This window comes from Pinus tabuliformis, chromosome 5_2, assembly GCF_031772625.1.
Source record: "Pinus tabuliformis cultivar Carrire ecotype Pingquan chromosome 5_2, CPIR1, whole genome shotgun sequence".
In the NCBI taxonomy this organism is placed as follows: Eukaryota; Viridiplantae; Streptophyta; class Pinopsida; order Pinales; family Pinaceae; genus Pinus; species Pinus tabuliformis.
The window spans coordinates 797,049,655-797,071,824 of record NC_142306.1 but is presented as its reverse complement, the minus strand read 5'-3'; the positions used below and the strand labels follow the sequence as shown (position 1 = coordinate 797,071,824).

The 22,170-nt window shown below is 38.8% G+C and overlaps 1 protein-coding gene across 1 annotated transcript; it reads right to left on the bottom strand.

The window, feature by feature from the left end:
• Positions 1-2,159: 2,159 nt before the first annotated feature.
• LOC149161715 (putative disease resistance protein At1g15890) lies at positions 2,160-5,250 on the bottom strand. Its single transcript, XM_089437018.1, has one exon. The coding sequence runs from the start codon at positions 5,105-5,107 to the stop codon at positions 2,363-2,365; it is 2,745 nt and encodes a 914-aa protein (XP_089293144.1). The 5' UTR covers positions 5,108-5,250; the 3' UTR covers positions 2,160-2,362.
• Between the last annotated feature and the right edge of the window lie 16,920 nt (positions 5,251-22,170).

Below are 22,170 nucleotides of genomic sequence, written 5' to 3'. Positions count from 1 at the left end.
ATATACATAACATACTTTTATCATTTATAGATTGTGTCATTATACTTAAAATTGAAGAAGATAAACTCACATTTATCATTTTTCACAAAAGTGAGAAGAATTCAATATCTTAATCATTTCATTTTGTTATTAGTGAGAGTTTCATCACTAAATATTAATGTTATTTTTTCACCATTTAGATTCATAATGATGTAATTTCAAATGATCATGTTCATTTCAAACACATACATATACACAATGATGATGATCCAAAAATTCTCAGAGTTAGAACTAGTGTAGATCCAACTCAACTCTGGATTTGTCATAAGTCTAAAGGGGTTGGATCCCTCAAGGTACAAACCTCTCCTCATGTTTTGCACTCTAAAAGAAGGGTTGGACCTAAAAGGATTTGGTCCTATTAGTGCATGATAAATTGAAAGTTAAGTTGGGTCTACAAGTTTTTTTATATTATTTATAAATTTCACATTCTTATTTTTAATTCAATTAAAACATTTATAATACATATTACTATATACATATATTTATGACAATTTTCTTCTACATATTTTGTAATTTTTAAATTTAATCTTTCAATATGATTTGTATATCATAGATTATATAAACAGGTCTTATTAGAAATATTATTTTTGTTAGAAATTCTAACTCAAGGACATCTAAGTTGTTAAAATCACTCGGGGATCACGCCTGGGCCACACCAACCCTTAGCATGATCTGATTTTGAGCCACAAAGAATTTCCCATGGCCTTTTCACTATAGAGTGCCTTAACGTTAGTATGACGAGATTTTTAGCCACAAAGAGTTCCAAACCATTATTTTTTCACTACATAGTGCTTTAATAGAACACCTTGCCACCATTTGTTCTATGTCACGTGGACGTTATATGTTTATTAATTGAAATAAAGTTATGAATTATCATGGATGACACATGTATAAAAAGAGTATAATGTAAGTATTCAAGTTTTATATGGTTATTAATTAACTTTTTAATATATAGTTTTGAAATATCATAGTTAGAGATACAAATAATCCTTATTAAATGTATTTTAATGTTATATGGATGTTATGATTTTTTTATCATTTGTAATTTTATTAATAAAAACAAAATTGTAATATAACAAATTGAATTGAGAAAAATTATTATTTTTATTATTGTTATTTTTTTCAATTGAATACACAAAATCATTATTATTATTTAACCCTTCACTAAAACAACATCTCTACCATAATGTATATAATGTAAATGGACACTATATTATTATTTTTATTTATTAGATTTAACACTTCATTCATTCAATATTTCATTACAACATCTTTATATTGAGTTGTAAAGTGTTTCTCACTTCAATAATACTCTTTTACTTTGACTGATAAAATTTTTCTTAATTTAATAATAATTTATTATATTAATTAATTAATAATAATAATAATAAAAAATTATAATATTAATTAAATAATAATATTATTATTATGATTAATAATATCATATACATATGCTTTTTTCCATATTGAACTCCAATTTAAAAAAGTTTAATAAAATGAAATTATTTACTAAAAAGGATTAAAAGATAAAGAATAGAAGTGGAAGGAAACAATTGTTTAACATCGGGATATAAAAGAAAATAACTAATTATTCAAAAATAAATTTATGTTTTTATAAATGTTTTTTTTTTAATTTAAAAGAGTAATATTTAGTTTTTTTCTTTTAATTAAAAAATAATAATAAGTAAAATAATGTATTATAATAATTTATAATTGAAATGTATTTAATCATTTTTTATTTACAATATCTATGATTATATTTTTTATATTAAATTTATTAGGTAGAGAAATGCTTTATAATTCAGTGTGAAAGAAATGGTAAGAAATAATTATGTAAAGCTTTGTGTAACACACTGTTATGTTGATTTAAAATTAATATTAATATTAAAAAAAATATAATTATATATAATTAAAATTAAAAAACATCTTGAATTAAATTATTCAATGTAAACTGATTTAATTAATATTAGGTATATCTTTACCCATATTAAATTCCTGATTTAAAAATATTTTAAAATTTATCAAAATTCTTTCACCATATAAAATTATTTAATAAATTATTAAAATTCTATGGTCATACATTAATAAAATTTAATATGAAAAATATTACTCAATATGCATAAAACAATTAAAAACCATTCAAAAATATATCTATATTATTTTAAATTTTAAAACAAGTAAATAAATAAAAGAATGTGTTATAGTAATTTACAACATCAGCCATCTATAAAAACGAATCTTGAATTTGCTTTCCAGTGACGGCTTAATATTGGGATCCTACTCCCATGGGATTGCTCCTTTAATTTCATACCTCCAAATACAATCAGCGCCATTTCCTGTATTTACTTTCGAGTGATGTCTTAATGTTGGGATCATCGCATTGGATTGCATCCCACCATTCTCTCTCACCTTCTATTTTCTCCAGATGATTTAACTTATCCCATCCCCCACGCAATCTCTTCAATTGGTCACATCCGGATACCTGTAAAGACTTGAGCATTGGGGCTAACGGTGACGCCACCCCTCCCAACCCTCCACTTCCACTTGCTGCGCCCACTGCCCCCACCCCCACACTCTCCAACGACCCTAAGACCTCAAGTTTCACCTGCTGTAGCTTTGGAAAACCTATTCCCAACTCCAACTGCTTCAACTTATCGGATCCGTATATGTCTAGTCTTCTCAAAGATGGGAACTCTGCGGGGAACTCTTTCAACTGGTTACATTGACCTAGCCATAGGTATGCGAGCTTTCGGAATTGAATAACCCAACTCGGCAGTCGCTCCACGTTGCAACACCACAGAGACAAAGCTTCCAGATCTTTCATGGCCCGCATATCCTGCGGAAGGTCATGTTGACCAACAACTTCGTCAAAATTCAGACTCAGATGCCTCATCCGTGACCAATTTGCCATAACACCCTCCTTAAAGGGCGATCTTATATTTGCACTGAAAACCGTGAGCCTGCTCAAATTTTGTAGGTCCTTTAAACAAGCATCCTTTCTTTCCGCATTTGCCTCCTCCTCAAAACTTAATTTAAGCTCGCTGTTCCACGTCATCAATCTTTCTAGTGAAACCACTTCCGAGATCCCACCCGGAAGATGCTTCAAACTCTTGCAAAAGTCTATGTCAAGGGCCCTCAAACCTTTGAGTTCACTTATATTCTCCGGAAGGCACCGTAATAGATAACAGTAGGAAAGATTCAAGAATTGGAGCTCCTTCAGGTCGCCAATGGATTCCGGCAATTCACGGATTTGGTGGCATCCAGATAAATTGAGGCAGGCAAGATATTTCAGATTTCCTATAGAAGGCGGCAGAGACGTTATGCCAGTCTCACTAAGATCGAGGACCCTCAGTGAGGGCAACTGAGAGAGGAAGCTTTCAGGAACTTCTGTAATACCGGGATTCTCGCTCAACAGCAAAACTGTGAGGGACGAACACGCGAAGGTTGTGGGCAGGGAGTGTAGAGCATTCGTCATCAACGACATTCTTGTACAGCCTTCCAAGTCTTCCTGAGAGGGGAAATGGCTCACGCCCACCCCGGCTTTGAAATGACACCTCTGCTCCTTCTCCGCGATGCGAATCGCCACATCACGAAGCACATCGTGTATTTTAACAGAGAGAGTCCTTCCCACCTGATCATTATGTACCAGCTCGATCAGAGAACGATCCAGTAGTTGTTTGATAAACTCGTGCCCCCTGTCATGTAAATAGCTGTCTCCACTTCCTCTTACCAAACCTTCTGCGATCCACGAGTCTATGATGTTTTTACAATAGATTACTTTGTCTTCGGGATAAGCTGCAAAATAAAGAAAACAGATTTTCAAATTATCTGGTTTCAAAACATCGTAACTCCATTGAAGACGTTGAAAGAGCTTTTGGTCCACTCCAGCGTGCAGGTCATAAAACGTCTCATCGACGTTTTTCATGTCAATTAAAGCATTTTCCCATTCATATAGTTCAGTATGGTGTGCCATGGCAGCAGCGACCACAATTAAGGCGAGCGGCAACCCCTTGCACTCCTTTGCAATGTCCCTGGCAACTGGCTCTATTTCATGTGGAACATTTCCATTCTGAAATGCTCGGCTACGAAACAGCTGCCAACCCTCCTCTTCCAACAGCGGTTCCACAGTTATAATCTCCTGCACCTCCATTGTTGCACACACTTGTTTATCCCGAGTGGTGAGCAAAATTTTAAAAGCTGTGTCATTCAATGACACTCCCAGATCTTGAAGCTCAACACTTGTCCACATATCTTCCAACCACATGTCATCGAGCAAAAGGAGGTATTTTTTATTCTTTAAAAAAGAGCGCAGCATTTCTTTTCGCTCTTCGAAATTGGAATTTTCTTGAAAACCTCTTAATTTCAATCTATCAGCAACAGAATTCTGGATACCTAGGATATGGTTTCTGGAAACAGTTACCTTAATGATGAGATTAAATGAATCCCTTACACGCTGGCTGTCGTTAATGGCGTCAAGCAGCGACGATTTACCAACACCCCCCATACCTTGTATACCAATTCTTCGAATGCTGCTATCTTCATCCGTTAACCATTTCTCCACAAGCTCCATCTGTGTAGATCTCCTTGTGTCTACAACAATACCAGAACCAGATTCGGGGTTTTGAACTAGTACCTGGGTGCGCGGAGTAGGGTCCCCGTATTCCCCGGTTGCAGGAAAATCAGATTGCCTCTGTAAATGGAGTTCAGCAACACTTGCTTTCCAGTCTCTGATACGTCTGCCGATTCTGTAGCGGCAGACGCAGTTAGGACACCAAGTGAGACAGATTTTGTGTTGCTCATAATCACTGCCAATAGATCCTGAAGTTTCTATGGCCTCGCCCGCCCTATCCAGCCAACCCTTCACTATACTTTTAGGGTTCATGTTTACTCGAGCGAGCTCCACATTTATCTCATGCATTTGATCCATCAGACGCTGAACTTCGCCTCCCATGTCGCCGATCGCTTGAGGCAAATAAATGACCAATTTCACCTCTTCAACAACCTTTTTGAAAAGGCTGCCTACAGCATTGCCTGCAGCCCCAGTACCAATATCCGAGCACCACGCCATTTCCTTCACCACAGCGAGAAGTCTTCAAATCAAATGCGTCAAGATTAAGAATTCTCTTTCCACTGCAAAATCACCAGCAAGATTAGGATTTCTCTTCTCTCAAATTGTGCTGAGGTGCTGAATCCATCCACCACTAAGTAGGCAAGCATGAGTATTAATTTATTTTCTGGTTGTGGTCCATTCGTACTCAACAGCTGGAAGCATATCTGTACTCAAGTTGCTGTCCAGCTGTTGAGTAGGAAATAGACTCTCAATTTGATTCGATGTCGAAACGAAAGGACACAAGGACCCGGCCTACAATATTCATTGAATGAGGAGGAACCCAACTAGTGACGTGACATAAAGTTGCTTAGTGTTACGAGAGTGTCATACAGACCAATAAAATAAAGCAAAGTGATGCCGCTTTCGAGCTGTGACCCTGAAAAAAAAGCAAAGCGTCCAAGTAGGCCCCGGAAATAGTGAGAATCCCTTGACCATTTTGGAGAACCAGTATTATTTTATATGTTTTGGAGTTTCAAATTAATTGGTTGAATTATTTTATGTTTGGGAGTCTTAAATTAAGTGGTTTGATTATTTTATGTTTTGCCCTGGAAAATAGTGAGATTCTCTTGATCATTTTGTACAACCAGTATTATTTTATGTTTTGGAGTTTTAAATTAATTGGTTGAATTATTTTATGTTTGGGAGTTTTATATTAAGTGGTTTGATTATTTTATGTTTTGCCCCGGAAAGTGTGAGATTCTCTTGACCATTTTGGACAACCAGTGCTACTTTATGTTTTGGAGTTTAAAATTAATTGGTTGAATTATTTTAGGTTTGGGAGTTTTAAATTAAGTGGTTTAATTATTTTATGTTTTGGAGTTTTATTTTTGATTAATTTGTTGTGTTTATTATTTAAAATCTGTTTTGAATATAAAAATGAATTTATTTTTTTTCAAAAATTTTATATATTTAAATTTTACAAAATTTACTAATCAAACTTATAATTCCACTAAATTTAATAAAATTTGAAACCAAATTAAACTCACACTACATTAACTACTTTTACTTCTTACATATTGGCACAATCATCTCACTACTTTGTAAAAAGGATTGAAACATGAATAACTTAGGAATATATATCACAAAAGGAACCGTTGGGATACTAGTGCAATGCAATTAAATAGATAATAAAAATTTGGATTGTTATGGTTCTTAATTGTCCACTAGTAAAACTTTTCCAAATTAATTTATTGTAGGTGATAGAATAGGTGGTCTCTAACTCTATAAATGAGATAAAGGTGTCTCCATTTTCAATTTTTAAAGGGCAAATATTCAAAAACTAGATAAGTGTATGACATGTTTGTTGTTTTCTTTTCCCTATGTGATAAAATAGGTGGTCTCTAACTCTATAAATAAGATAAGGGTGTTTCCATTTTCAATTTTTAAAGGGAAAACAATCAAAAACTAGATAAGTGTATGAGATGTTTGTTGTTTTCTTTTCCCTTGTTTTTAATGACAACATTGCTATCTTTCCAAACAAATCTTCAATAATTGTCACAGCTAATGTGTTTTTATCAACTCCAAGTGATTGTGCACATAACTTAGCATACATTATAAGATACCTCAAACAAAAGTTGTTTTTTCTTAACATTTAATTTATTTTTGTATTTGTATTTTTATTTTTTTAATAATATTTTTGGTGGTATGATTAAATTTCTCTAATTTTAATAACATTTTGATTATATTATTATTGTTTAGAGGCTATTTAAGTTCGATTATAAGTTTTTTAGATGTGTTATTTTTTAATAATAAATAAATTAATCTATTAAAAATTATAATTATAATTATATATATATATATATATATATATATTATTGGCTTGATGGGGCCTGACCCAGGTTCAAAAATGTTTAGCCAAACAAATCCCGAACTACCAGCCCTTACGGCAATAGTCCGCGGAGCGCGGACTGAGGTCTCCCCCGAGGTAGTATGAGAGGGTGCTAGAACCAGGTTTCCGCACTCTAAGGATGTTGACTTGATGAGGTCTGGAAGGGTCGCAAATTGGTCCCTCGCGCTGCGCTACTTCCACGCAGTTGTCCATTCAGAGCAACTACCTTCACGCGGCTTGGAGGACGAGCGCAAATGCTCTTTACCCTTTCTGTGCTTAGTATTATTATAGATATTGAATTAATTTAAGTATGCATGATACTTTCAGTTACCGTTTAACACAAATAGGCATGCGTGCAATTATAAACTGTAAATAGATGCATAAATAGAAACAGAGCAAAAAATATGCGATATTCGAAAACCAACTTATATTTATTAATACTTTTTCCAGTTACAATCCACTTCCTACCCTGTGCACACAACTGCAGGGGTCCGCGTGCAGAACTGCAGCAGTCCGCGCACACAGCTGCGAACTCTATTAGGCCTCTGTGCACACAGCTGCAGAGCCTCTTCTACTACTACAACCCTCGGCTCGGACTTACAGACTTAGATCCAATATTACTTTCAGAAACCCATACACTTCAAATCCAATCTAAACTTAACTACCTTCTACACCTAGAGCCTCGCTCTATTTATACATTCCTATGGTCCACGGACCATGGGTAAGCCGACACATTCTATATTAGATTACAATCTTTTAGGGCTAACTACCCTTTGACTTGACTCATTACAACTCACGTTCCGTGCACTTTGCGAAGCCTTTATAATACCAATACCCAAAATTGTGGGCGTTAAGCCCCAAGACCATTACACGGGGGATCTGTTGCCCAAAAGGCCCCCAACACAAACATCGTGACTTGTCCCGAGTCACTTGGCCAGTGCGGTGATCTTTGCACGCAGTTCATCCAACAATCTCTACGCTTCGCGGATGTTTGCCACACATTCCTCCGCTGTCTGTTGTATCAAATGTGTGCGGCTCTCTGATGCATCGTTGTTAGAGGCCCCCTCTTGCCTTTTTGAATATGCGTCCTACATCTGAGCCAACTTCTCCTCGATCGTAGCGGTGACCATGAATGCTTCTTCGAGCCAAGGCTGGATGCGTGCTTTAAGCCCTGCTTCTTTCTGGCGTGCGGCGTCCACCTGCTCTTTCAGAGTCTCTGGCTCCCTCATCTTGGCCAGTCGATGGGTAAGGACGACCGTCTGCGCAATCCCCCGGAAATTGTCATAGACCTGTTGTAATTCCCGGGCTTTTGTCTCTAACTGTTGTAGTGTTGGGTCCTCCTGTAATGAAGTGAGGGTGACGAGTGACTGGTCCAATAATCTTGTGCAATCCTGGACAGCATGCTCTATTTCTTTCAACCCTGATTGAATGGCGCAGTGGCGCCGCTCTCTGACTTCCGGGGGTGTAGAGGATGGCACCTTCAGTCGCAACTCCGCGATCTGTAGGTTCAGCTCTAACTGGACCTTCATGGCCTCTTCTTGGGTCCTGCGGACTCCAGTTGCTAGTTGATGAATTTTTTCCATGGTGGGGAGTGCCGCTGGCACGGCCAACTCTGGAATGTTACTACAGGCTTCTTCCACTGCCTGTTCTAGTCCCTGGTTTTGGGTGACCATGCTATCGCGCTGCAAGTTGAATTGTTCTATATTATCCTTTTGCTCACTCAAGATTTGGAGAGCGTGACCCTCCCTGGTGTCACTCGGGGTTCTGGGGTATCTTCCAAAAATCGCACTCTGGTTCTCGACATTGTGTTGATACTAGATTCACTTGGTTGCGTACTTACAGGCGGCAAGGTAGCTTGGTGCTCGTTGCTCTATATTGGCTCAACTCTCAAACAACCAAGTGTTGCTTCGCAGCTACCCCACGGACTTTTATGGTAACTTTTGAATTTAGAATCGGCCATTCCCTCCATATCTGAGCCAGCAGTACCTTTTTGGCGGCAAATCATCCCGAATCTAGCTCTTAACTCCTGTCTTAATGGCCCGCCGCCCGCTCCTTTCTACCTTAGACCTCTTGTCATGAATAGTGACATCAACGGTCACCTCTTAGCCTAGCCGCGCAGTAGCACAGCTCCTTATGTGTGACTGCGATCCCTATCACAAACTGGGCCTGCGCAGAACCTCGTTTCCGCGTAGCTCTTCTACAGACTTGTTTAGAGTCTCATGCCTTCTTTCAACTACTTGGAGTGCTGAGACTGTTCTTCCAGCAGATAGTCAGGTGGTCACACTCCCAGTGTGAGGCTTCTATTTCCCTACTTGCCCGGGCTGCGGGCACCCTTCAAATACCCTTACATCCAGTAGTGTGTCACGCTCTTCTTTGCATGGTACGCTCCCTTGTGCAGTAAGGTGCGGTTGCAGCAATGATAGCAGGGTCGAAACGCTTTCTAATTTAGTAGTAGGGTTGGCTAGCCTTGATCCTAGCATGCTTAGTTTCTTGCGGCCTGCTTGCGCAACTTTGGTTTTCAATTCGTTGAGTCCTTCGTCCAGTGTCACACCGCTCTTCCTTAGTCGTGCCCCCTCGTCATCGAGTTCATGAAGTCTCATGCTCCCTCTCCAAAGGTCTTCTTGCAACTGCCTAATTCCTTTACCCCGGTCCTCACGTCCTGTCCCTACTATGGTCTGGGGCCTCTTCTTTGTCTTCCTGGTTTCCTTTCTTCTTGATACTATTGCGCTCTGGTTTTTGCTTATGGTCCTATAGGCCCATCGAACTGCTGGTACGCGCAGGTCCCAATCCGTTCATCCCACCTGGTAAACTTTATTCATTATCCTGCGTAGCTTCGTGAATTCTTCGTCACGGGGTATTTGTGGTGTACATCGCTTTTCCTGCTACTGCGTCAGGTTCTGATCTTTGATCGTTAGCTTGTGATGTGCTTGCCCAGCACTCATCTGTACCCATCGACATAGGTGTGCGCACAAACTACTTTGCCCTAGCTGCTTAACTTTCTTTAGACGTTGGGGACTTCCAAACTGTAAGTGCATCCGTCTTCTGTATTCATGCCAGTTCCCAATATTTTTCTGGTGTGTCTGCCACCATTGTGCAGGTGTTGCGCTCAATGCCCATTCCATCGCACTGTACCGTTGTTGTTTTGGTACTGACCTTTTGAATTTGTCTAAAAATTCTTCCACGTCTGTCTCCCCATTATATGTTGGTAGTTCCCTTGCTTTGGACCTCACGCACCGCAGTGATCTAACCATCATGTTGCAATTTAGTGTTGTTACTTCGTGCAACCGGTTCTGCCAGCGTTCTATTTCTTCGTCCGAATTCGAAGTACATGAACTGTCACGCTCCCATGAGATTCTTCCATCTTCAGTTGGGTTCACCTGATCCTGGTCTTGCGCCGTTATCTGATAGATGCAATCCAGCTCATCATTGCTGTCATCCTCGCGCACAGGTTCTGTGTAGCGCACCCCTTCGGCCGGATTGAGTGGAACTACTATGTGTAGGGACATTTTCTCGAAAATCATTTTCTACTTTTTCATATTGATGACTCCGTTCATATCCATGGCCCAGTCGATCCCTAAGAATGCAGGGTAAGGGTTACTGTCATCCACAATCTCTATTACCTCAAAGTTAGTCTACGTGCTCGCAACTTCGATATCCATTGTTACCCCTTGCAATCTTCCCATGGGCACGATCTTTTGTTGGTTTGCCATCCGCAGTTTGATAGGTGACCACTGTAACGCGGGCTTGCCCATGCGTTCCCAGGTCTGCTTTGGTAACACATTCGCGTCCGAACCCAGGTCTAGGATTACCTGATCCATCTCATATTCGCCAATTTGCGCCGTCAATTGAATTTCCCTTCCGGTGCGCAAGGCATGCTTCCCTAGCTTTCGAACTACGCGCGTTTCCCTTGACCCTGCGCACCTAGTGATCAGCTTTTGTACTCCTTTAACTGCCTTATTGTCACGTAGCAGCTTCATGCATGTATCTAAAAAGGTAGTAAGCATAGAAGGATACATTTCCAGCTCTGGTTGACCCTTACTACCTGAAGTAGAGGCCTCCGTGAAGCTCTTCTTAGCTTCCATAAACGTTTCCTTAGCGCATTCCAAGTCAAACTCAGGTTCCTTTATAGGAGCCTTGCGTACCCATGTATCACCCTCGAGTTGTTTTCCCTTATCTTCCCCTATGGTCACGCCACTTCTGAGTACCATATTCACATTAGGGTCTTCTTCGCGCAGTTCCACCCTCATCATTTGGATATTCTGCATTAGCGGAGGCTGTAGTACCCCTTTCTCCCGCTTCTGTGCGATCAACGTTGGACAATCTACCGCTTCATGATCAAACTGATAGCAATATGGATAACATGTTCTGGTCAGATTCATATAGTCACGTGCATAGTGCCCAGGGCCTCCACAATTGTAGTAGATTAACTATCCACGCCCTCATCCGGGTCCATTCCTCCTCGTCCTTGTCCACGTCCTTGGAATCCACCGCGCGCTATGGCTGTGGCTGGATCCTGACCTCACGCTTCAATCTGCATCCTATAGGCAGGTTTTCAATCCATCAACAATTCATAACTTCGAAAGTTTCGCTCATCGTGGCCTATTGATCTACAGAAATTACAAAATAGCTGCCGCAGAGTCTGTGTATACTTCTGCAACAGGTGACAGTTGTCTGTCGTGTGCTTTCCTCCCACTTGACAGATCACACACCATAGTGCGGGTGCCGTGCTTGGGCCTACCTGTACCTCTAGTCTCAACGGCATCGGTCCTCCTCCTGCCAAATAGTTCGCGAATACCAGACAGTGATCCTTATCATGGCGCTGGCCTTTACATTTTATGCACCACAATTCTTCGCGTGCTTCCATCCGGGGTGCCCTATCCTGCTTCAAACTTTGCATCTCCAAGCATAGGTTTTGTAGTTTCGCGTGGATTTTTTGGACCCCCAACCCTGGATCCTGTATCAGTGTTTCATGCAACCTATCGCCATTTCCAATGATTTTGCTTGGGTTGAGAGCTTCTACTATGGCAATGCCATCCTCAGGTGTGGTGTCAAAGACACCACAAACCACGCACAGTGTTGCGCATTCGTTAGCATTATATTAGCCTCACGGATTGTACTTTTCAGTCTCTGATCCAGATCCCAAGGGGTTTCACCTGGAAACATTGCGATCTCCTTAAATCCGATGAACGACTGTGTTTCGGATTTCGGCCAGCTAAATTATCTGTTTAACACAATCTGGATCTCCGCTATTCTTACATTTGGGTGATCATTCGAGTGCTTGATATACCACGTCAGCATGCAATCCTACAACGCACTTACCAATGTGGTCTTCTTAATGTTATCATCTATAACCCCGTGTGCTTCCCACACTGCTCTTACTATGAACCAAACTAATTTGAATCTTCATTTCCTAATCCTCTGAATAAAGGCAGCTTGATTGCGCTCGCCATGCTAAACTGCTGGTTTGGTGGAGGTGGGGTGGTTGAAGAAGGAGGTGAAATAGGTGAAGTGGGGGATGGCGTAAGTGGAGGTGATAACTATGGAATGCACTGCCTTATCAAACTGACTGCACTCCTTGGCGAAACCCAAGTGTGCTCTTCCTCGCTTGCTCGTGGAGGTGAAATTAAAGGACTGTTTCCTAACCCTTTGATACCTTTGTAGACCTTTCCCCTCCACATTATTCCACTCATTAATGTATTCACATCACCCATTTTTCACATAACAACATCTTAATCCAAGTATTCAAAGATTTGATGTACTTACCTCGCGGTCCCTTGAGAAAACGTCTTTCTGATTTCCTGTAGCTTACAATCATGTTTATTGCAAATTCATTGATAAACCCTCCTATTATCTGATCAAGCCAATGGTCTATGGCCCACGTTATCTTATCTTCAGATGCCTCTAGCCTCCACACCAACTTTGGAGTCCACACTATCGGTTGATCGAGCTTGAACCTTCCCTGGCTGTCGGCTAGCCTCGTGATCCAATCATACAGCTCTAACGAGAAGTTCGCGAAGAAGATCTCGTGGATTTCCATATATATGTAGCGATCCAACCACCTCTTCTCATATATCTGTGGGGTTTTGTTTCCGTGTATCACGAACTCGTGAAAATTCTGATCCAACCAATCTTTAATTTCTTTCTTCATAGGGTTCCAATGTTCCGACATCAGACATCCCTTAGGTAGATTCCGATCCTTGCAAAAAAACCATTTGTTGACTTGATGGGGCCTGACCCAGGTTTAGAAATGTTTAGCCAAACAAATCCTGAACTACCGACCCTTTCGGCAACAGTCCGCGGAGCAGAGACCGAGGTCTCACCCGAGGTAGTATGGGAGGCTGCTAGAACTAGGTTTCCGCACCCTAAGGATATCTTGATGAGGTCTGGAAGGGTCGCGAATTGGTCCCTCACGCTGCGCTACTTCCACACAGTCGTCTGTTCAGAGCAACTACCTTTGCGCGGCTTGGAGGATGAGCGCAAATGCTCTTTACCCTTTCTATGCTTAGTATTATTATAGATCTTGAATTAATTTAAGTAGGCATGATACTTTCAGTTACCGTTTAACATAAACATGCATGTGCACAATTATAAACTGTAAATAGATGCATAAACAGAGACAGAGCAACAAATATGCAATATTCCAAAACCAGCTTATATTTATTAATGCTTTTTCTAGTTACAATCCACTTCCTACCCTACGCACACAGCTATAAGGGTCCGCGCACACAGCTGCGAACTCTACTAGGCCTCTGCGCACACAGCTACAGAGCCTCTTCTACTACTTCAACCCTCGACTCAGACTTACAGACTTAGATCCAATATTAATTTCAGAAACCCATACACTTCAGATCCAAACTAAACTTAATTACCTTCTACGCCTAGAGCCTCGCTCTATTTATACATTCCTATGGTCCGCGGACCATGGGTAGGCCGACACATTCTATATTAGATTACAATCTTTTAGGGCGGACTACCCTTTGACTTGACTCATTACAACTCACATTCTACGCACTTCACAGAGCCTTTATAATACTAATACGCAAAATTGTGGGAGTTAAGCCCCAAGACCGTTACGCGGGGGATCCACTGCCCAACACACACACAGGCACACACCCACACACCCACACACACACACATATATATATATATATATATATAAGTACTGTGAATTATTTACTTATATAGAGGAGAATATGTATTTTAAGATGAATGTTGGGTAAAATATAGCGATGGGTATTATTGGTCATTAATTAATGGCTGTGGAAATTGGAAAACATAAAGAGACAATTATTGGCATTTTATTTATGAAAATAAAGGAAAATAGGAGAAAAGGGAGATGAAGGGTCACATATTTGCATGAGAGGGAAATTGAAGGAAAATGAAAAAATTAGAGACCTCAATAATAAAAATGCTTCTAAGGATCATTTCTCAGTTTTTCTTTGGTTAACCTTTTGTCAATTTTAGCTTGGAACTCTCTTCAATTCTCTCACTCTCTCATACTCTTGCACACTAAAAGCATTCTTGGAGCATGCTTGGAGCACTTTAACATTCACTTGGATTTGGAAAAATAAGGCAAAGTAAAGAAGGAAAGCGCAAGGTGAAAACAGTATCAACAACTATACCCAGATTTCTTTCCAGGTAATAGGTTGCATGTATGATCTCCTTGCTGCTTTAAGGATGCATGGTATATGCATGTGATCATTTGGTTATGAGATGTCATTGGCATGGAGGGTTTCCTAGATTGGCAGTGGTTTTTAACCTTGCCTTTCCATTTCATGGATATCCATGGTTTTGTTTGATTTTTTCCACTTGATTGTTTTTAGGTTCTAAGAAAAAAATAGGTAATAATCACATCAAGAAACATTTTTCTACCCGTTTCGAACCAACCAGTGTGGTTCATTGTCAAAACAAGATGAAGAATCAGATCATGGCAACAGGTTCATAATTCCTTATGGTTGTGGGTTGAAACAAATGCTCTAGAATCCCTAGAACAACTTGGTTGAGTTACTAGTCCTTGAGCCTAGGTTGGGACAAATGATTTAGAGCCCTTGGTGTGTTGAGTTACTAGTTCGTAGAGCCAAGTTGGACAAATGCTATGGAGCCCTGGAAATTTGTGGGTCAAGTTACTAATTCCCGAAGCCCTAGACAACTTGGGTAGGGACCTATCTGGTTGGTGTTAGTGATATCCAACCGTGAGGTGGAATCACTAGTTGAGGGTTGAGGAGGTTTGGACTATGGAAGATCTGGTTTGGTTTGTCTTAGTTTATTCCATGAGATCCCAGATTCATGCTTGGAATATGGCGTGGGGGTGATTGGTTGAAAGAGAGATTTGGAAGTCCCTAACTTGGTTAGTAATTTCATATGTTAATAATAGCTATTATTCTATTGTGGTTCATGTATATTTATTGGCAATGTGTTGGTGATATTATGGCTGGGATGTCATGGTTTATATGTTGGTTATTTTCTGGTTATATGTTGTTTATATGATGTGGCTTTAGTTATGAATTGTTGATCTATTGATCGATTGATGAAAGTATGGACTAATAAGTGTTGTTGCAGCTATGTGGAGAGGGAATAGGGACTTCTCACTAACTCTTAGATGAATATAAAACTTTTATGATCAAATATGCATTCATGACCTGTAGCTTACATGTTTTCCATGTGTTTGACGAAATGTTTGTTATGATCTAGGTAGTCTAGATCAAATTTTTGAGTTGGGAGTGAATGTTTAGCTTTGTTACCATGTTAAATATGATTCTAGAAATTCTCAAGCAATTATGGGCAGTGGTCTAGAGGAAGGCCTAAAAAGGTGGCACTAATCTCGAGACTGCATGCTCAGAACTAGATAAATTGGGGTATAACCGCATGGAAGCAGTGTTGTGCATGTAGTTGGAGGCAACATGGGGTGGTTTTTTAGCCTCTGGGTGACCTATATCACCTATAGGATGTCAGTATGGGTCATTTTTTCAACCTCACTTCCTTAAGTTGATCTAGGAGGTCGAGTCATGTCATAGTACCTCTTTGTCTCATGTTTACCCCTAGAGGCTGTGAAACTAGGTAAATGTGGGACGGGTGGTTACAAATTTCTATCAGAGCTCCTAGGTTCAAACACTTGGATTAGATGGGAGGAATGTGTTTGTCGTGCATGCATGTTAATTGCCTATGTGTTCATTATGAATGCATTGGAATAATAATTGTTGTAGTTGTTTCGTCATGTAGAGGTTAATGATGTTGATGTTGAGATTATTGATATGTTGATTTTTGTTTATATACTTATGTTGTGCTAATCTGGATTTATTTTGCAGACAAGATAGCCTCCTCTGAACTTCATTAAGGCATGTTGATTCTGTTTATATTTGGTTTATTGGACATGGTATGTTTACAAGAAGTAGAATATCAAGATGATAAGAAAAATGGTGGACTACAGTTCACGTGATTCTCCCTACAGATCAAATGAACAACATGGTGATGAGTACTCCCTTGACATAATAGATACATTTAGAAGTTTGAAAGAAGAGATCAGAATTTTGACAAGATCATTTAGTCACAGGAAATACTTGCTAGGGCACATGAAAAGAAAGCAAATGTTAATGCAGTCATCCTTCAGATTCTATCTGATTTATAGAGATAGGGATCGCTTAGGATCATTCATTTACAGGAGGAAAGGACCAATGGGGCATATGGCCACAGGTCTCAATCAGGATACAAGTTTGACAGGGATGACACAAATAAAGATGGTAGGTCCTTGGATACACCCGATAGGAGGGGTAATGACTATGGGTTTTATTCTAGTTCTAGTTCGTAGAGACAAAATCGTCATAACTGCCACCATTTGTATAGGAGGAGTGAGAATAAGTACTTTATAGAGGATTTTAAGAAAGAAAAGCCTCCTACATTTGATGGAGAAATGAATAAGTCACAATATGTAGAAGCTTGGTTACTTGGGATGAACAAGTTTTTCAGAATGCATGATTATTCAGAAAATATGAAAGCTAGGATAACTACTTTTAGTCTTAAAGGAAAAACAAACATTTGGTGGGAAGATGTGAAGAATGTTAGAGGCATTTGAGAAGAAGAGTTGACTTGGAGTGAGTTTGAGAGACTTTTCAGGAAGAAGTATCTATATGAAAGGTACTATGAGGATAAGTCAAAGGAAATTTATGAGTTGAATATGGGATCTATGACTGATGAGGAGTATATTAGAATATTCTTGGAGCTGTTGAGATATGTGCCTTATATTAAGGAGAAGAAAGAAAAGATTCAGAGATTCATTAATGGATTGTCGGTGTCATTCAAAGATAGGATTGAGTTTGATGATCCTAGATTGCTCGATGAATCCATCAAAAAATTGAAGCACTATTATGAATAATCAAAGCACAAGACTAAGTCTAAGAAATATTGAAAAGGTAATGAGAATGATAAAGGAAAGTGGGCTAAGGAGAGAGGAAAACCTTAGAATACAAATGACAAGGAGAATGCAGAATTGTACAAAAAGTTCAATGTGACCGACAAATCACAAGGATTTCAATCTAAGAAGCGAAACAAGGGTGATGGTAGGAAGCCTTTACAATGTTGGACTTGTGGCAAGGATCATTGCAAGAGAGATTGTCCATAGCGTCAGGGTATTAGACCACAAATATACAATTCTCAAGAGGCATAGAAAGTTGGGGATGTTGGACAAAGTATTCCTCAAATTTATGTAGCATTGGATAATAGGCAAGCTGATCATCAGGCATCTATTATCGAGATGGAAGGTAAGATTTTCTATTAAGTTATTTCTATTTTGATTGACCCTAGATCTAACTAAGTTATATCATTCTTAGCCTAGTGGATAAGTATTGCTTGAATAAAGAAGTGCATGCAGAGTCGCGGTTGGTGCAGTTGGCTATAGGTACTGAGAAGAAAGTTCATCAATGGGTAAGATCATGTGCATTTGAGCTTAACAATATGTCTACATCGCATCTAAATGTGCTTCTATTGGGATCATATAATATGTTGTTAGGTATGGATTGGTTGTACATTCATAGAACTAAGGTGGATTACTATGATAAAGTTATTGAGTGCTTGGATGACAATGGAGAGAAGAGAACCTTACAGGGTAAGAAGAAGCCTACATTAGTGAGGATGGTCACAACTATGTAGGAAAAGTGAAGTAGTAGGAAAGAATGTGTATTGTTTGCAATTCATATTTCTACTGGCAAAGGGAAGGATGTTGAATATGCTGAAGTCTTGAAGAGGTATCTTGTTTTGCGGCAGTTCTAGGATGTGTTTCCAGCAGATATTTCAAAGTTATCGTCTCATAGAGAAGTCGAATTTTCTATCAAGTTGATACCGGGAAAAACACCAACATCGAAGGCATTGTACATGATGAGAACTCTAGATTTTGTGGAATTGAAATTACAATTTAAGGAAATGCTTGATAAGGGATACATTAGGTCAAGTGTGTCACCTTGGGGTGCACTGGTATTGTCTATGAAGAAGAAGGATGGTACTCTCAAGTTGTGTATTGATTACAAATAGTTGAGAAAGGTGACGATCAAGAACAGGTACCCATTTCCAAGGATCGATGATTTATTTAATTAATTGAAGGGAGAAGCAGTGTTATAGAAGATTGATTTGAGATTAGGATATCATCAGGTACACATCAAAGAAGAGGACATCTACAAGACTGCTTCTTGGACCAGGTACGTGCATTATGAGTTTGTTGTGGTTCCTTTTCGGTTGACTAATGCTCCATCTACTTTCATGTTTTTGATGAATAATGTGTTGCATCCTTATCTGGACAAGTTTGTGATAGTATTCATTAAAGCCATATTGATATATTCTAAGAATGAGAAAGAGCATGTAGAACATCCTTAGGCAGTTGGTGGGGTCCTTGATGTACTTGGTGAACACAAGGATCAATATTTGTTTTATAGTTAATGTTAGGAAACCAACTCACAAAAAGATAGAAAAGATAGAACAATGCCTTAGAATTCAACCTCTTCGAGGGGGCAACCTCCTTTACATTACACAAATGAAGAATTCTTGGATGATTCAAATGACAAGACCTCCTTTCTATACATAGGATTCTAAGGGGTCATAATATAATCAAAGCCGGCATAACAATAATAATGTAAGGGCACAATAATAACAATAGTGGGCTTCTATGGGGAACAGTAATAAAAATATGGGGACTACATGGGCATAGTAATATAATAAGGGGGTTGTACTAATAACAATAAGGGGTTACACTAGTAGTATAGGGACCTAACATGCCCCTCTCCTTCAAAAAGTGTTGCCCTCAATGCTTGAGTAGTTCTTGATGCTTCTGTATAAAATTCTTGTCCTCCCATGTGGAATCTTTAGCAGGTAAGTTCTTCCACTTGATGAGATACTCTGAAATTGATCAATTTCATACCTATTGACTTCTTGGTTCTATGAATGCTTCAGGTTCCAATATGATTTTTCCTTCCTTGTCAAGTTTTCGAAATATTGTTCGAACTGGGATCTTCGGCAACTTTTGAATGAGTTCCCACCTTGCTTCGCCATTCTTCCATTCATGTCTTGCTGCGTTTATCAAATTTGGTTGGATAATTATACCGACCTCTACCATTTCTGCAACCATATGTTCAATTTCACTCCTTTGGGCATATGGATATCTATAAGGCCAGATGTTTGGAGGAACACTTCCTGGAATCAAATGAATAACATGATTATGATCACGAATACGTGGGAGACCTTTGGGAGTCTCAAATACCTTGGAATGTTTGTCCAAGACTTTTTGGAGATTTGGAGAAATAGATGATTTCGATGTTGGAACCATTAGCTAACATAATTGTGCAATTACGCCTCGTTGTTCTGTCTTTAGAAGCTTTGTCATTCTGTTAGAGCTTATTATCTTTCCTGGTTTCCCTGTGATACCCCTTAATTCAACTTCCTTTCCATCCAAAGAAAATTTCATGAAAAGTTCTTGAAAATTAAAAGCTATTGTACCCAAGGATTGTAGCCATTGGACTCCTAGTACAACATCAGTATCACCCATTGGAAAAAAAAAAGCATTGGGCTATTCAATACATATTCTCCCATGGATAGCTTGATATTATGGAACTTTCCAGAGCAATTTACGGTTCCGCCACTTACAACCATCACTTGACACTCTGGTGCTGGATATAGGAAGCAATTCAATTCATTGGCTATCTTACAATGAATAAAATTATGGGTACTATCCGAATCAATCAACACTATTACATTTTTCTTGTTGATATGTCCTTCTATCTTTATAGTTTGAGGAGTGGTAATTCGGATCAATGAATTACAAGGTATGGTCGGATTCATTTCTTCTTTATCTTGGGATGGTTCCTGGTGAGTATCCTTTTCTTTTGACGTTTCTTGATACTTTTCTTCCTAACATTTCACTACTTGAACCTTCTTCTTCTTGACATGTCCTTCTATCTTGAGAGTTTGAGGAGTGGTAATTCCTACCGTTGCAATACAAGATATGGTCTAATTCATTTGTTCTTTCTCTAGGGTTGGTTCTCAGTGTATATCCTCTTCTTTTGATGTTTCTTGATCCCTTTCGTCATTAGGAGGCCTTTCTTGTAGCAGCTTTGTCCCACCTTCCTTCAAACCTTCCATGTCTTTCTTCAAATCTTCCATGTCTTTCTTCCAATATGCTTTCATATCATTGATATTAGCTTCAATGGCATAGATAAAACTATTTATCTTTTGCTTCTCTAGAATATCATTTACCCTTATATTCAATTTTTGAAAGTCCTCAATTTTCTCTACCATTGAACCCTTTTGTTTGAGATTTATCAATTGGCTAAAGAAAGTGTTGCTCTTGGTATCCCCATAATGTGCTATCATATCCTTCGTGAAAACTGACCAAGTGATAAGTGGTTTGCGAGAACAAAGCCCTTTATACCATAAAAATTGATTCAGTTCTAAATAATTAGATGCAATACTTACCTTTTATAATAGTGTTACACCATGTAGATCAAAATATTTCTCCATTTGTAGTATCCAATTTACCAGATCCTTGCCATCAAACTTCCTCATATCACCATTTCTTGGTGTTAGGAGCTCAATCTTGAAATAGATGTAACTTTATAATTTAGGATATTCTAGTTCTAAAATCACGACTTGCGGTAGCCCTTTGCGTCCTCTTTCCAATGCCACTAGTCTGATTGAAATTGGATTCTCCAAGAAAGAGGTATGTACAATCTCCCAAGATGACCTGATTATATACTTTTTCGGAAGAGCAAACTTGTATGAAGGGCCACATGTCACTGTTTTGACCTTCGGATCTGAAAAATATACACAGGAAACTACATACCGTCCTCTTTTTGTAACTTCTTATGAAATTTAAATCTGATGCTCAAAGAGATAGTTATGACGATTTTCCCCAGGTCACCTGTTTAGGATGTAATTTGGGCGTCTTCCAAAACCTTAACTTCCTCAGATCATATATCCGCAAATATAGTGAGACAGGATCTAAAATTCGGATCTGATGTTCAGATCGATTTCTTCTCAGATGGGTTTTTTTTTTAGCTTCTGAAACTTTGTATCAACAATGTTATAGCAAAAATTCCACGATGACCTGTTTTAGATGAAATTCTGGAGCTTGCAAAAACCCTAACTTCCTCAGATCATATCTTTGAAAAAATAGCGAGACAAGATCTGAAATTCGGACCTGAGGTTTAGACCGATTTCTTCTAAAATGGGTTTTTGTTTTAGCTTCGGAAACATTGTAGCGAAAAAGTTAGAGCAAACATCCCACGATGGCCTGTTTGCAGTAGTGAAACCCTAGAATGCAAAGCTCTGATACCAAATGTTAGGAAACTAGCTCACAAAAAGATAGAAAAGATAGATCAATGCCTTAGAATTCAGCCTCTTCAAGGGGGAAACCTCGTTTACATTACACAAATGAACAATTCGTGGATGATTCAAATGACAAGACCTCCTTTCTATATATAGGAGTCTAAGGGGTCATAATATAATCAAAGCTGACATAACAATAATAATGTAAGGGCACAATAATAACAATAGTGGGCTTCTATGGGGAACAATAATAACAATATGGGGACTACATGGCCACAACAATATAATAATGGGGTTGTACTAATAACAATAAGGGGTTACACTAGTAGTATAGGGACCTAACAGTTAATAAGCTTAGTCAGTTTATGGTGGAGCCTACCAAGCTTCACTG